General features: G+C 47.0%; 1 protein-coding gene and 1 pseudogene across 1 annotated transcript in view; one reads left to right on the forward strand and one right to left on the reverse strand.

Annotated features, from left to right (window-relative positions):
* The first annotated feature begins 1,447 nt into the window (after positions 1 to 1,447).
* Positions 1,448 to 16,827, forward strand: part of DHCR24 (24-dehydrocholesterol reductase) — a 31,510-nt gene continuing 16,130 nt past the window's right edge. Inside the window, exons 1-5 of the mRNA XM_010984586.3 lie at positions 1,448 to 1,807; positions 5,044 to 5,199; positions 10,926 to 11,031; positions 11,889 to 12,007; positions 13,817 to 14,080. Of these exons, the coding sequence (XP_010982888.2) occupies positions 1,577 to 1,807; positions 5,044 to 5,199; positions 10,926 to 11,031; positions 11,889 to 12,007; positions 13,817 to 14,080 (876 nt within the window). The 5' untranslated portion in view covers positions 1,448 to 1,576. The remainder of the gene's footprint in view (positions 1,808 to 5,043; positions 5,200 to 10,925; positions 11,032 to 11,888; positions 12,008 to 13,816; positions 14,081 to 16,827) is intronic.
* Positions 9,400 to 9,976, reverse strand: LOC105092824 (large ribosomal subunit protein eL34-like; annotated as a pseudogene).

Here is a 16,827-nt window from a genome sequence, read left to right on the forward strand (position 1 = left end):
GTTTTACACTCTAAGTACATCTCAGTTTGGATTAGCCAAACCAGCAGCTAGTAGCTACTGGATAAGAGAGTACAGGCCTATCTAGATGATTCATTTTTGAAGCCCAGTGCAAACAGCCTATCACTATTTGAGCTTTGATCATTACTGACTGTTTGATCTTCTGCCTACATTCTTCATTCTTTCATTGGTCAGCAAAGTGCCATACATGTAGTTTTAGAGGGGGCCTGGAGCTGGCTTCAAGGACCTGCAATGTTGGCTCTAGGAAAGGAATGAGAAACGACATTCTGGAGGGGTCACCTTGGGCAAAGGCCTGAAATGAGGGATAGTGGGGTCAGCTTGGGCAAAGGCCTGAAATGAGGAAAACAGTGCCTGTTAGAGCAAAAAAGACAGACAGGAAAGGGGGGAGGTAGGCAAGGCCAGTGAAGGGCCTGGCAAGTCACGTTTGGCTTCTAAAATAAGTCTTCTACACTTGCTAAAATTCCATAAAAGGCAACCGTATCTCTACCTTATTGAGATAGAATCCAAACGACGCTGCATTTAAGCTTTCGCTGATAACAGTCGTGCTCCTCTGGACTGACTGCTCCGTGAAGGCAGCGCCATCTGCTTTGTGCACCACCTGTCCCAGGTCCTGCAACATTGCCTGGCAGTGGGCTCTAGAGGTTTGCGGAGTTCCTTCAGCCCTTCCCCCCAGACCTCCTCTCCCCCTCGGCAGGGCGGGAGAGAGGGAAAGGCGCCAGCCCTAGCCTAGCTAGGCAGCCTGGTCCTAGCCTAGCCTAGCTTCAAAAACCCTCTGGAGTTCAGAGGCAGGTCTTCACCTTCTGGGATGTTTCCTCACCTATAAATTGGGGCTCACAACACTCACTACCCGCCGCCCTGGACTGCTGTGTAACTCAAATGAATTTACAAAAAGCTCCTCAAAAAATGAAAAGGTGCACTTTGTGGACTTGAGGGCAGAATGACATAACTTGCCGAGGTCAAGGACGGGTTTCCATCCTTCCTGGCCAAAATGGGTATCCTCGGCCAAGCTGCAGGGTGATTGACGCAGGGAGTAGGGTGCCCCAACTCGACCCCTCGGGACGTAACCGAAAATGTGACTGCTTAACGGGCCTCTGGAGGAGGTGCCACTTAAGGATATGGTGAGAAGGTGGCAGAGCGGCCGTTGGCGGAGGGGCGACTCCTCAGTCCCAAGGGCCATGACACCCGAATCCCGCCGCCCGCGCCCCGCAGCCGCGGGCGCAGCAGAGCGCGGTACACCCCGCCAGCCCCCAAGTCCCAGGCCACCCCCACCCCGCGCGCTGGCGAGGAGAAGAGGGTGGAGCGGCCTGACTCCCACAGCCAATAAAAGCAGCCGGTTCCTGGTCCGATCCCTGGCGAGGCTCGCCATTGGTCGCCACCCGGGTCTCGGCCCACCGAACCTTTGCGACCCGAGCCAATCGCGAGGAGGCGAAGCATTCCTCTGGCTCCCGGGGAGCGGGCAGCTGGGGGCAGTGAGCTCAGGCCAGTGCAGAGCGGGTGGCCGTGACAGGCGACGCAAGCTGACATCCCCTCCCCTGTGCGGCGCGCCGCCGGCTCCACCATGGAACCCGCCGTGTCGCTGGCCGTGTGCGCGCTCCTCTTCCTGCTCTGGATCCGCGTGAAGGGGCTGGAGTTCGTGCTCATCCACCAGCGCTGGGTGTTCGTGTGCCTCTTCCTCCTGCCGCTCTCGCTCATCTTCGACATCTACTACTATGTGCGCGCCTGGGTGGTGTTCAAGCTCAGCAGCGCGCCGCGGCTGCACGAGCAGCGTGTGCGGGACATCCAGAAGCAGGTGAGCTGCGCCGGGTGGGGCGAGAGCCAGGAGCAAAGTGGTGCACCGCGCGGGGGAGCCAGGGCTTCACCGAGGAGGTCTGGTGTGGACGGGATTTGAAGTAAACATGTGGTAGTGGGGGCTTCCGGAGAGGGAAAAGAGTAAGCAAAGGGGTTGAACAGAACCTTGCTCCGACGTTTATGGAGTGCCTACTATGTGCAGAGTACGTGCGGGTACCTGGAGGCATGTAAAGAATCGTAAGATGGGGTAGGTAAGCCATGCCCAGGTAGCTCTCACCGGGCCCAAGCAATTTCAAGGGGAGGGGTGGCTTCAAGGAGGTGCAGCTGGCACTAGAGACTGGGAAGTAGGGAGAATGACTGGGGGAAGGTGTGAGCGGAAGAGACGAGGAGGAAGGTCGGAAAGTCAGTTTGAAGCTAGATTGGGAGGGGCCTTCAATTTAAAGTTTACTCTGTAGCAACAAGCAGCTTTCCACGTGTTGAGAATAGAGGACTAAAGTGGGAAGGCAGCACCAGGCCAGGGTGGGCAGCCTCGCAGATCCTGAGCTAGGCGCTCGCTCTTGACAAGGCAGTGTCCACCTCCCAGGAACTCTGTATGTCTTCCCTGTGTCAGTGCCCACAGAGCCAGCACCTCTGCTGCTACTCACAGTGAGCCTTCTACTCCACCGCTGGCTTGGGCATCAGGTCTAGGCAGTTTCTTGGCTCCCTCTGCCTCTCCTTATATTCCTTGCTTACTGGCATCATATTGCAAAGAGCTTCTGTTTCTTGCAGCCACGCTTGCCCCAGATGTGGCAGCCTCCATTCTCTGTTTGTTGCTGGCCAGGTGCTGCAGGCAAGATCATGAAGATGGATGTGGAGAAACATTCCTGTGAGGGGTAGACCTTTGGCCAGAAGGGAGTAGGCAGCGTCTGAAAGTGCTTTACTCTGGCTTTCGTGGGCTTTGCTGGTCACAGTCACAGATCCAGAGGCCTGCCTACCTTCCCTCCTAAATGCACCCTCTTTCCCAACTTTTTCCATGTGTTCAGATTCTCCGTTACCTGCTTGTCTCTCAAGAGTGTGAGCTCCTTGAAGGCAGAGACTGTTGTCTGACTCAATTCTGCCCCAGAGGGCCTGGGTCAGAGCAGCTCAGTGAGCACTTAGGAACCTAAGCTAAACCTGAGGGCTCACTATGGACAGGAAGATGGGGGCTCTGCCAGTCCAGCCCACTGCCCCAGACCTTCCACATGCCTCACCCCAGGCCACTGATGTCCATTATTTCTCATCCTCACAGCAACCCTGGTAGGTCTTATACCTGCGGTACAGATGGGAAATATTGAGGCTCAAACTGTAAGTCACACGCCCAAGATGACAGAGCTAGTCGATGGGGCTGGAACCCAGATCAGCTTGATTTCAGAGCCAGAACGCTCATGTTTCTTCTTTCCCAACCTTTTCCATTCCACCCTGGAGGTCTGTTTCTGTTGCCTCACTTCTCGGGTGTTGTAAGAGCTACCTGACCAGTTGCCCATTTCCTGGCCCCTCCCCATCTCTTTTCTGCCTGCACTTAGTCCTAAGGATGACTCCCCACAGGATTGCCTCGATGTCTAGAATCTTGGCTGGCTCCTGTCAGGATCCAGCTGAACCAATGCTTCAGGCTTGATGGCATCCACATTCACTTCACATGCCCCCTACCTTCTGGGCTGCATGCAGCTCTCCCAATCCATTCCCCATACCTCTGCGCTTGTTTTAAGCCATGGGACTGCAGAGCTGGGCAGGGGCAAGGTCTGCTTGGTCATGGAATTCCACCTGCCATCCCTTCACCCCCTACTCACAGGAATCCCTTCCTCAACATCTCCCCTCTGCTTGAATGCCTCTACTTCATATGGCACCCTGGCCTCTCCAGAAGGCGGGAGGTTCTTCCCCTTGTTCCACTGTTTGCCTGACCAGCTTCAGTGCATCCTCTTCCAGGACTCTTGCTTGCAAGTGATAGAAACTCAACTCAAACTGGCTTGAGCAAAAAGGGACTTTATTGACCCAGGTCATTTACTCAGGCATGCCTGGATCCAGGATCTGTCTCCATCTTTCCACCATCTGCCATCTCTTGGCTCTGCTTTCCTCTGAGTTGACTTCATTCTCAGGGAGGCTGTCTCCCTACAGAGGCCCCAGCAGTTTCTGGCTTACATCCAGTGAGCCTAGCAACCCCAGTAAAGTGAGAGGGCCTCTCCTGGAATCAGTCTTATTGGCTTGACTTGGATCAGAGGCCCATACCTGAACCGGTCACTGTGGCCAGGAGGATGGAGTCAGACCTCAGTCATATGTCCACCTCCTGAGGCAGAGGGAGAATCAGCGTCACCCGGACCAAAGGAAGATGGGAGTGTCAGAGCAGAGGCAGAGGAAATTGGTGGTCGTAGGTCACAGGAACAGATACTCACCTCCTTGCCCTTGTCCATCTCACGCCTCCTCCCATGTTCCTTGTCATCTCCTGGGCCATTTGTTCTCTGTGCTTTGTGCTCTGGTCACTTACAGCGGAGGTTTTGCAAAAGTTCCTTCTTCCATTGGCTTGGTGGGCCTCCTCTGCCCATTCTCTCCCCGCTCCGAGTGATACGAGTTAACACACACAAACGCTTAGCACAGGGTTTGGGACATCATAAGCCTCAATAAGTGTTAGCTGTTATTCTGCTGACTATTTATATGTGCCCACTTACCCTTCCAGGCCTGAGGTCGGATAGCCCTGGATGTGAATCTGGGCTCTACCCTTCCCTGGTTATTTGACTCTGAGTTATTTTGCCTTTAAGATTCTTCACCTGCAAAAGGAGGCTGGTCATCCCAACCCTCTGGAGTTGTGAGCATGAAGTAAGACAATGTTTAACAGGTGCCTGGCACAGTGGAGGCAGCTAGTAAATGCTTATCGTTTGTATGGTTGCTGTTATTACCATTACATAACCTATTCTAAAATTTCCAGTTAGAATTAATGTTTCCCAAGTACTTTGATCCTGTCTTCTTGCTCTTCCTTTCTTCTGCTTCATGATGTGGCATCACCTTGGCTCTTCTGTCAGCTTCACTAGCCAGGGAGAATCCAGAGGATAAGGCCAGTGGGCCTTTCATCATCTTGCTCCTCCCAGTGCCTGGATGGATTCAGGGCCTTGGTAAATGTCTGCTGACAAGCAAAGGCATCATTCCCAGCTCCCTCGCCTGAGACCAGGGCTGTGAGCTGCTGCGGGGATCCCTGGCGGGGCTAGCTCAGTCTCTGTCTCGTGGCTGCAGGTACGGGAATGGAAGGAGCAGGGCAGCAAGACCTTCATGTGCACAGGACGCCCTGGCTGGCTCACTGTCTCACTGCGGGTTGGAAAGTACAAGAAGACACACAAAAACATCATGATCAACCTGATGGACATTCTAGAGGTGGACACCAAGAAACAGGTGAGAGTGGCATGGTTCCCTGGCTCTGGGAGTACATGGGGCACTGCCCCTACTGCAGATGGCTCACCAGGAGATGATTTTACCCAAGGGCATCCCAGGGTGGGCAGGACCAAGGCCCCTGGTCATCAAAGAAGGCTTTGCCCACCATTGCCTTCCTCTAGAGCCTCACAGCTTTGGAAGAGATTGGTCATAGCCCCATCTCACAGGTGGACAAACCGAGAGCTCAGGGATTCTTTGATTGTCTGCAGTTCCACAGGAAGACAGGTGGGGAAATGATGGACAAAAATGAGAGACAAAAGGGAACCTATTTACCCCTTCCCAGTAAGGAGGTATGCTGGTAAAAATAGGGCTGTGGAGGTGGCTCAGAGTGTGGGCCTTGTTCCAAGTTTTCTGGGGACCCACTTGTTAATAGCCTTAGATGTGTGCATACTCTTTGGCCTGTCTGATAATTCTACTTCTTGAAACCTGGCTCAAAAAAAAGGAAGCAAACTTAAATCAAAGAAAGCAAACTTAAATCAAAGAAAGAATACAGAGGGGTTGTATCACAGATTTACTTTTAGTCAGAGACAAAACAATATGCAATAATAGGGAGTTGTTAAATATGGTCTATCCACATGATGGCATTTTGTTTTGAAGTCTTGGCCAAGTTACTTAATTTCCCTGTGCCTTTTTTTTTTTTCTTAACCATGTTATTAACATTCTTGACATACAGTAAACTGCACATAAAGTGTATAATTGATAATAAATTTTGATACATATCTGCACCTGTAAAACCATTACCACTGTCAAGATAACCATCACCCCAGAAGTTTCTTCATGCCATTTTTTAATCCCTCCCTCAGGCTCCTCCCTGCCTCTTCCCCCCACATTCCTGATTTGATTCAGTTGTTGTCAGAAAGCATAATTCATATGATTAGAATGCTTTTCAACTTATTGAGGCTTACTTTATAGCCCAGAATATGGTTGACTTGGTAAATGTTCCTTGTGCTTTAAAAAAAAAAAGTGTGTATTTTGCTGTCTTGGGGTGATGTGTACTATAAGCATCAATTAAGGCAAGTTGGTTGATGGTGTTGTTCAAGCCTTCTGTATCCTTATGAATTTTCTCTCTGCTTATTCTATCAGTTATTGAAAGAATATTGAAATCTCTGCCTGTCACTGGATTTGTTTATATCTCTTGCACTTCCTTCAGTTTTTGCTTTGTACCATTCGAAGCTCTGTTATTAGGTATATAAACGTTTAGGGGTTTTATGTTCTCTTGATTAATTGATCCCTTTATCATTATAAAATGACCTTTTTTATTCCTAGTTACAGTCTTTGCTGGGAAATCTACTTTGATATTAATACAGGCACTCTTTCGACTAAGTGGCAGCATGGTGTATCTTTCTCCATCCTTTTCCTTTTAAACTATTTGTATCTTTATATTTGAAGTGTGTTCTTTGTAGGCAGCATATAATTAGGTCTTGTTTTCTTATCCTATCTGACAATTTCTGCCTTTTAATTCGGATTTAAGACCACTTACCTTGAATGTTATTATTGACAAGTTTCAGTTTAAATCTGTTCTCCTTGCTCTTTATTTTCTATTTGTCCCATTTGTTCTTTGTTCCTTTTTTTTTTTTTATGTCTTCTTTTGGACTACTGAATAATTTTGGAGTCTATTTTAGCTTGTTTATTGACTGATTAAAGTCCTTTGCTGTTTTAGCAGTTGTTTAAAGATTTATGACGTGCACTTATAACAGTCTACCTTCAAGTCATAGTATCCCATTTCAGGTATAGGATAAGACTCTTACAATAACATGCTTCCATTTCTCTCCTCCCCACCTTTGTGCTATTGTTGTCATCCCTTCACTTTTATATATGTTATAAATCCCACACTACATTATTATTATTAATAGTTATCTTTTAAAGACATTTAATAAGAAAAACCTCATGTACTTACCCATGCAATTACCATTTCTTCATTCCGCTGTGTAGATCTGTATTTCCATCTGTTTCATATTCCTTCTGCCTGAAGAACCTCCTTTGACATTTCTTGTATGGTGATTTTGCTGGTGATGAATCTTTCAGCCGTTGTATGTCAGAAAACATTTATTTTGCCTTCATGTCTTTTCCAATTTGTGTTGTGGTAAGATACGTGTAACAATTACCATCTTACCCACCTTTAAGTGTGCAGCTCAGTGGTATTAAATACATGCGTATTGTCATTCAGCAATTACCATCACCATATAACTCTTGTTATCTTATAAAACTGAAACTATCCCATTAAATGATAACTCCCCATTCTCCCCTCCACCGAGACCCTGGCAACCACTTTTTGTTTCTATGATTTTTCACTACTCCAAGTACGTCATACGGGTAGAATCATACAGCATTTGTCTTTCTGTGACTGATTTATTCCACTTAGCATAATGTCCTCAAGGTTCATCCATGTTGTAGCATGTGTCAGAATTTCCTTCCTTTTTAAGGCTGAATAATATTCCTTTGTATGTATGTACCACATTTGCTTATTCATTAATTCATCCATGGACACTTGGGTTACTTCTATGTTTTAGCTATTGTGAACAATGCTGCTATGAACACAGTGTACAAATATCTTTTCGAGACCTTGCTTTCAGTTATTTTGGGTATATACCCAGAATTGGAATTGTTAGATCACATGTTACTTCCATTTTTAATTTTTTGAGGAACAGCCATATTGGCTTCTAAGTGGCTATACCATTTTAGATCCCCACCAACAGTGCACAGGGGTTTTAATTTCTCCACATTCTCACCAACACTTGTTATTTTCTGGATTTAAAAAAAAATTTTTTTTTAATAAACCATTCTAGTGGGTATGAGGTTGCCTTCAGTTTTGAAAGATACTTTCAACGGGTATGGAATCCCCAGTTGACAGTTTTTTTTCCTTCCTTCGGTGCTTTAAAGATGCTTCACTATCTTGCTTGCATTATTTCTAATAAGAAATCTCTCATCCTTATCTTTGTTCCTCTGTGTGTAACATGTCTTTTTTCTTGAGGTGCTTTTAAGATTTTCTCCTTTTAACTAGTTTTGAGCAATTATGATGATATGCTGTGGTATAGTGTTCTGTATAATTCTTGTTCTTGGGAGTCATATAATTTTTCATCAAATTTGAAAATTTGGGATCATTATTTCTTCAAATATTTTTTCTGTTCCCCTCCTCTCTCTCCTTTGAGGACTGCTGTTACACATGCATTAGGCCACTTGAAATTGTTCCACACCTCAGCTCACTGATACACTGATCATTAATTTTTTTTCTACGTATGCTTCATTTTGAATAGTTTCTTTGCTGTGTATTTAAATTCACTACACTTTTTCCACAGTGTCTAATGTGCCGTCAATCCCAACCAGTGTGTTTTTCATCTCCGACGTAGTGATTTTCATTTCTAGAAGTTTGATTTGGATCTTTTTAGTGTCTTTTAAATGTCTTTGCCTAACTTTTTGAACATAGGGAATACAGTAACAATTATTTTAATGTCCTTGTGCGCTGAGTTTAATATCTATGTCTATGGGTCTGTTTTATCAAAACAGATTGATTGACTTTTTTCTCCACGTTATGGGTTGAATCTTCCCGCCTCTATTCATGCCTGGTAAACTTTGATTGGATTCTAGACATCAGGAATTTTACCTTGTTGGGTGCTGGATATTTTTTCTTAAGAGGGAGAGGTAATTAGGTTTATTTATTTATTTACTTTTTTTTTTAATGGAGGTACTGGGAATTGAACCCAGGACCTCCTGCATGCTAAGCATGTGCTCTACCACTAAGCCATATCCTCCCCCTGGTTGCTGCATATTTTTGTATCCCTGTAAATCTTCCTGCAGTTTCTTCTGACGTAGAGCTGAGTTAATGGAAAATAGTTTGATCCTGTTAGGTCTTTTTTTTTCAGCCCTGTAAGAATAAGCTTTTATTAAAATCTTTACATACTTTTGCATTATGAAGGGATGTCAGGAAAAATACAACATAGTTCCTAAGAGAAAATGTATTAAGGACCCTATTTTACTGTTGTCTAGAGTTGCCATCCAAAAATTCTCCAATCACTGACCTCCAATTACTTAAGAAAAAGTAATCAACTAAAGTCACGGGGGTCTCTAGTTACCCCAGAAACCAAACCTGTACACTAACAGATCACAACAGAAATTAACAGAACAAGGCTTTTCACTTTTTTACTCAACAATGCTTCCTTTTTTTTATTTAGCTTTCTGACTCTGGGCTTGTGCTTTCAACAAATTGACAATGATTTTCTGTTCCTCAATCAGGAAAGCACGCTTGATCCTGTCACCGACACATGCAGCACACAAGGAGCCACCATGAGCCCGGCCGACGTGTTTTTTGTTTTAGACAGTCTGTTAAGAACTTTAGGTGTCACAGCACGAACTCCTCGAAGTCGGCCTGGGCACACGCCACATCCGGATTTTCGTGCTTTCCCAACTTTCTTGTTATAAAAGTTACACAATTCTATTACCAGGGGTTCGGGACAGCCTAGTTTTGTTAAGAGGCTGTATTGCAAGACAGCCTATGAAAGTATGTCAAACGCTGGATCATTCTGAATGTCTCTAGATACTGTCATTGGAAGAGGAAAAAGGAAGGGAGGAGCGGTCATGATTTTTCAAGTGGGGCCAGGGCAGCGTGTGATCTAGGCACAATTATTCCCTGCTACTGCAGCAGGACCATTCTGAGTCATTACATTACCCAGTGCCCTGTGAATCATGAGCTTTTCCCTGCTGGCTTGTTCCCTGCCCTGTTTGAGCCCCTGGCGCTGTTACCTGTTATCCTTTCCAGGGGCTCTTCCCATCACCCCAGCCTCAGGTAGTTTCCTCATGTGTAGACACTGAGCAGTACTCAGTTGAATACTCAACAGACACCCTTTGCAGCACTTCAGAGTTTTCTCTCTGAAAAGTTCTCCCCTCGCCAGTACTTTGTCCTGCAAAGTCTATTCACCTTGATCTTCTGGGATCTCAACTCAGAGTCCACTGGGCTCCCCTTCCCTGCACTGCCTAACTCCAGGCAGTTAGCCGGGGCGTCCAAAGAGCTCACCTTGCTTATTTCCTGTCTCTCAGTAATCATTAACTTCGTTGCCTGAGGTCCACTGTATTGAAAACTCCTGTCTCATATATTTTGTCTTTTTTTTTCCTCCAGGTAGCAGGGTAAATCTGATTCTTTTTGCTCCATCTTGGCTAGAAGCAAAGTCCACATATCCATTAAAAATCATATTTTCCAAGAACATTTAATGGCAACGGATGATGATCATAGCACAGTGTTAAATTCTAAAAAGAGAGAAAAGTGTATGTTATGTGTGTGTTGTATTAAAACATAAAAAATTGCAATACAGGTCTGCATAGAAAAAGACTGAAAGTAGATATACTCCGGTATTAATATTGGTAACTTGGGAAAACTTGGATGGATGATTTTTGTCTTCTTCATATGCGGTTTCTTCCAAATAAATGAGTATTTCTTCTTCCAGAAAAAAAATAAACTAAGTATTAAGTGTAAAGATATTTGAAAGGACAAGATTAAATACTAGCAAACCCAGTGCCAGAAACCCCAGTCACTGTAATTAAAGGCGGTGGAATGTTCTAGAAAGAGTCTATAATGTAGGAATCCATGTGTTGATTTTTTTGGGAAGCTTTGGGACAACACCTTCTGCAGAGAGAAGCCCCCTGGCAGCCTCCTTACAGCCTCCTGTGACCCAGGGTCTCTCTTCTTGTGTCAACAGATTGTCCGCGTGGAGCCCTTGGTGACCATGGGTCAGGTGACCGCTCTGCTGACCTCCATTGGCTGGACTCTGCCTGTGTTGCCGGAACTGGATGACCTTACAGTGGGTGAGGACTCAGACAGTCCTAACATCAGAGCTGAGGGCCCACCTTCTGTCAGGCTCAGGAGTTGCCACTGTTCCATCTGTGACAGAAGTCACCCTGAGTCTGCTCACCCAGCTCCAAAGCCAGGGTGCTCATTGCCTGCCAGTCCATTTCTAAATGTTTTCAGACAGCGTTTTTCTTTTCTTTTTTTTGAGGAGGTGGGTGGGTAATTAGGTTTATTTATTATTTTTTAGAGGAGGTACTGGGAATTGAACCCAGAACCTCATCCGTGCTAAGCATGCGGGGTACCACTTGAGCTATACCCTCCCCGACGGGGCAGCACTTTTCAATCTCTGGTTTGAACCTGCTTCCCTGTAATTTTGTACCCATTGCTCCAGGTCAGCCTCATGAAACACACAGAATAAGTCTAGTCTCTCTCTCCTTCTACAAGGTTCCAGGTCCCCAAGCCTTTTCTTCTTTAGGGGAGAAACCTACAGGTCCTTTAACTGTTCCCATGGGCCACAGCTTCTCCCCCCACACACACAACCCCACCCAACCCCCTTTCATCAAGGTCCCTGTGAATATACACAGGTTTCTATGTTGGATCTAGCCAGAGGTGATGGAGTGAGTGCCCTTGCTGGGGTCTCGTATCCTTCCCCCACCTCTGTGGAAGCCCTCATGCTCATATCTGAGCCCCTCCTCTTCTCTCCTGCTCTCCACATCCACAGAGATGGGAAATCTCCCCTAAGTTCTGCCCACCTGTCATGCCTCCCGCATGCTCTGAGCTTCCCCAGCTCCTGCAAGGTGCCCTTTACCCAGCCCTCCCCTGACTCTTCCCCTCTACCCCCAGCTCTGCCTGGCTAATGCACATGTCTCTGCAGGGGGGTTGATCATGGGCACGGGCATCGAGTCTTCATCGCACAAGTATGGCCTGTTCCAACACATCTGCACAGCCTACGAGCTGGTCCTGGCCGATGGCAGCTTTGTCCGATGCACACCGGTGAGTTCAGAGATTGGGGAATGTCCCCACCAGCCTGCCCTGGACATTAAGGACCCCGAGAGGTGGCTCCCCTGGGGGTGCTTCATTTCAAATACATCTGTCCAGTCTGGATCTGTATCCATAACAATAACAAAGATTTTTATAGCCTCTGATATGTGCTCAGACACTGTTACAAATGCTTCATATATATTAAGGCATTTAATCCTTCAACAGCTTTGTGAGGTGAACACTATTCTTAGCCATATTTTACAGAGCTAGGAAACTAAAGTACAGAGAGGTTAATAAACTTGCCCAAGATCACACACACAGCTGGGATTCAACGACCTTAGCCATTCATGACACCACACTGCCTCAAAGCCAGGCCCAAGCATCAACGCTCTGTGTCAGATGTTGTGAGGTGTAACCAAAAGCAATAAGAGAGGCTGGTTTGGAGAAATAAAAGGCAGTTCCACTGCCTAAAGTGAGATATAGACAGTTAAGAAGCAGGACAGGGTTGAAACTTCAAATAAACTCACATCTTTCTGAGTGTATCTAAGGGGCCTCTAGGGTAGGAGGGACAGTGTGACCCTTAAAAGTGAATGTTTTAGAGAGCCACCAGAGTTGGCTGGCTTCACAGAATAGAGTCCAGGGCAGGACTCCAAGCTTAAGAGCTCTGGTCTGGACAAGACAGACCTCTTCCAGGATTCACACTAATTCAGCACGTTTCTTTAAACACTCGCCTGGGCCCTGCCATCTAACCTACTCATTACCAGCAGAGAAAGGAGGCAAACGATCATGAATTAGTCCAATTTCCTTATCGTCAGGACGAGAAAGTAGATGCCATGTGTTAAGCTCCTAGCACAGATTTGGGCATGTGGCAGATGCCCGGTTTTTACTGCTACTGGCTGACAATGTGATTAGGTGGTGGTCCAGAAGGGGATTGGTTGGCCCACTTCTGCTGTTCCAGACTTCTGCCAGTCTGTTCCCGGCCCCCTGCCCCGCTGCACCCCACCACACCCACACCAAAGGCATTCAGCATGAGCAGAGACCACACAGGCCTGTCCTCTCCATGCAGCCCGGACAAGGCTGGACTTCTTCACAAGGAGCTCTATTAGAATCAAAGAAGCTGAGTTAGAATAGCTGGATGAAAAGCTGTCCGTCTCCAAGACAAATGCCAAAACAAGAAATGACGTGGTTAGGAGCAGAGTCGCAGAACCAGATGAGGTGTGGCAGGAGGAACGCAAGACTGGGCATTAGGGAATCTTGCCCGAGCCCCAGCATCGCTGCACTGACTTGGGGGAACCATGGGTGGGCCACGTCACCTCTAGGAGTCTCACTTTCTTTACAAGTGCGAATGTTAATGCTCTCCCTGGTCTGGGGGATGGGGTGGAATTTCATAGCTAATCGACCAGGAAAGGCTTTATAAATTTGAGTAGTAGCCCATTTTAAGGTCCCCTGGCCACCTTTATCCTCTTTAGCCTGGCCTGGGACCCCTGGCCCTTAGTCCCTCATTTTGGAACTCTAGGAAGTGCTGGTCCTGGCCTCTTCCTGGATAGCCTGTGGTCCAGGGACTGTGCCCAGGTGGAGGAAAGATGCCCTCTCTGTGATCATCCCTGATACAGAGGGCAGTGTAAGGTCAAATCTCACACTGAAGCTGCAGAGGGAGGACTGAGACCCAAAAAGTAGAGTCTTGAAGGTCCTTGTTGAGGCTGACACAGATAGTGCCAGGACAAGGATTTAGCCCAGGCCCCGGGTTCAGTGCCTTGTTGACAGCGTGCTGCAGTGTAGGGTCTGGGTTCAAACTCAGCATGTGTCCACTCTGCTTCTCAGTCAGAAAACTCAGACCTGTTCTATGCTGTGCCCTGGTCCTGTGGGACTCTGGGCTTCCTGGTGGCCGCCGAGATCCGTATCATCCCTGCCAAGAAGTATGTCAAGTTGCGGTTTGAGCCGGTGTACGGCCTGGAGGCCATCTGTGACAAGTTCACCCGCGAGTCCCAGCGGCTGGAGAACCACTTTGTGGAAGGGCTGCTCTATTCCCTGGATGAGGCTGTCATCATGACGGGAGTCATGACGGACGATATAGAGCCCAGCAAGGTAGGCCAGGAAGGAGGGCCTGGGTGGGCTGGGACTGAGCCTGACCCCTGATCTGCGAGGCTGCAACCAGGGTCAGCCCACCTGGAGTTTGGACAACAGGATCAATAGTCAGTGGTCTTAGGCAGTGACAAAAACATCCATTTACTCTGCCCCTACCACCTGCCAGGTACATGGGCATCTCTCAATAGGCATAGTCTTTGATCCTCCAGCAACCCCATTTTATAGATAAGAAAACCAAGATTCCAAGAAGTCATGTAAACTTCCATGAGATGACAAAACCAAGATTTGAGGAATTGATTTGATGCCTCAGAATCCAGATTGACACCCCTTCAATGTACACTATGTAATTTTTAATAGCCATTTTTTCTCTATTGAGAAAGGATTTGTGTTTATTATGAGAAACTTGGAAAGGGTACAGAAGTAAAAGGGAAAAGACTCCACCTGTATACATGACCCAAGCCAGCACTTGCTAACATGTTTGATAGATTTATTTCCTCTTTTCGATGCATAGATTTTTTTAAAGCTTTTTTAAAAAGAGTATATACAACAATGTTGAGATACATAGAGAAAAAGTTAAAGTGAATCCTTTCACCCAGACTTGCTCCCAGGATGACCACTTGTAACACAGTCTTTGAGGCCTGTGTGTACATATGTGTGTGAGTGAGTGTGTGCATATGCACACACATACACATGCCTTCATTTTATCCCATGGTATCCCATTGTGGCTGGTAAATAATTGACCTAACTCATTGCTTCCCGATGAGCATTTATGTTGCTTAAAATGTTTTACTCTCACAAATAAGATTGCATTGCAGATTCTCCCACATCTATCCTTGACCTCTTGTAAAAGCATTTCTGTAGGAATGAGTCCCCAAAAAAGAATTTCTGACCCAAGGGTTTGAGCACATTAAATATCAGTAGGTATGGCCAAACGGCCCTCGAGAAATGGGTGCTCTGTCCCCTTCCAGCAACACGACGCCATGTAAGAATGCCTTTCCCCAGACTTCTTGCCAATGCTGGATAGCATCACTCTTTCATTTTTGCCCATTTGATAGGGTTAAAAATAGTAGCTCGTTTTATTTTGCAGTTCTTAGTCACTTTCGAGGTTGAGCATCTCTGCACAATTTTTCGGTTTTTCTGTCTTCAGCTGTGATCGCCAGTTCAAATTGGTAATTTCTGGTTTAGTGTAATAAGCATTTCCCCATGTTGTTACATTGCCTTCATATTTAATGACTGCAGAAACGTTGCAGGGAGCAAATGCCCTGTCATCTGCTACCCCAGAGTTGTAAATTACAGTTGCATCCAGTTTTTCATTATTTTGATTAATGTAGCAACGGACATCTTTTTGTTTGTAATTTGAATAATACCTTAAAGTAGAATTAGTACATCAAAGAATAGGCACTCTTAAGGCTCTTGATCTATCTCTATATACTTAAAACGTTTTAAAATTGGAAGGGACTCTAAAATCATCTGGTACAATTACCTCTCTAAATAAGGAAATAAATACGAGGCCTCCGGGGGAAAGAGACTACTCTGAGGACACACAGCAAGCATGGGCAATTTAAATTTGGGTCTCTGACTCCTAGTTCGGTGTTCGTTCCCCTCCACTTCCGCTTCTAGAATTTAGCATCATCTGCAAACATTGATTGAACACCATTCCTTGTGGGCCACCAGTGAGCCCTGGATAGTCGGGGTCCTGGAGCAGGAGTGGGACTGCGGACATCCAGCCCAAATGCCCTGATGCCCCCCTGGCCCTCCCTCCTAGGTCGGGCCAGGTCAGTCAGCATGTCACCCTGCATCTCATCACCTGGCAAGGAATGTGTAGTCCAGAGGTTTTCTGACTTCTCAGAAACATTCCCCTAGATGAAGCCCGTGGCAATAAGCTGAGGGCAGCAAAAGTCATCTCTCTGATGTATTAGGTTCTGCCTAAGGTTATAATTGGGCAGAGGGGGTTGTACAGCTCTTAAAATGTTTGAACACTCTGACCAATTCCCTTATTTCTGAAGAAGATATGGTCTTACACAGAGCATACCTGGTATCCATGGCAGACGGGCCAGGCCTCCGGCCACAGACTCTTGTAGACTCTCCATGAGCAAGACCCTGATGCCGGGCAGGAGCAGGGCTGGGAGGAGAATGGTAGATGTTTTAGACGTGTTCATATTTCATCTGAGGAGTGTTTTGTCTAAACATTCCTGTTGAGCAGGCTGCTCAGGAATTTGTCTCTGCACGTCAGCCACTGTCTGGTGGGAGGCTCACTGTGCCCCTGGGAGGAGGCAGCCCACCTGCATTTTACAGGGGAGGCCCAGAGACAGGAATTGGCTTACTATCTCAGTGCTAGGGCTGGAACTGGAACTCATGCCACTGCCTGGCCGCCCTGGCTGACATGTGCCCCAAGAGAGATGCACCACCTTGGGTTCTTTATCGTATCTTGGGCTTCTCTGGCACAGAGTTCCTGATGAGTCAATGAGCACCATGTGCCTCCAAACCTCGGTCTCATCATGCAGCTGGTGCCACTGCCAGGTGTGTGGCCAGGCCCACCTGGGGAAAGGGCAGGTTGCTCTGCTCCCATTGGGCCTGACTTTCCTGTGCATGAGCAGGTGGTGACTTTTGCCCTGCCCCACACTATCTATACTCAGACTGACTTGGACAAACAGACTCTCTAGCCTGTTTCCTGGCACTCTGTGGCCCTGGTTTCCTCCCTGCAGAATGGCCTTCCAGCAGAGTGGGACTGCACAAGGGGGTAACAC

This window comes from Camelus dromedarius, chromosome 14 (genome assembly GCF_036321535.1).
Source record: "Camelus dromedarius isolate mCamDro1 chromosome 14, mCamDro1.pat, whole genome shotgun sequence".
In the NCBI taxonomy this organism is placed as follows: Eukaryota; Metazoa; Chordata; class Mammalia; order Artiodactyla; family Camelidae; genus Camelus; species Camelus dromedarius.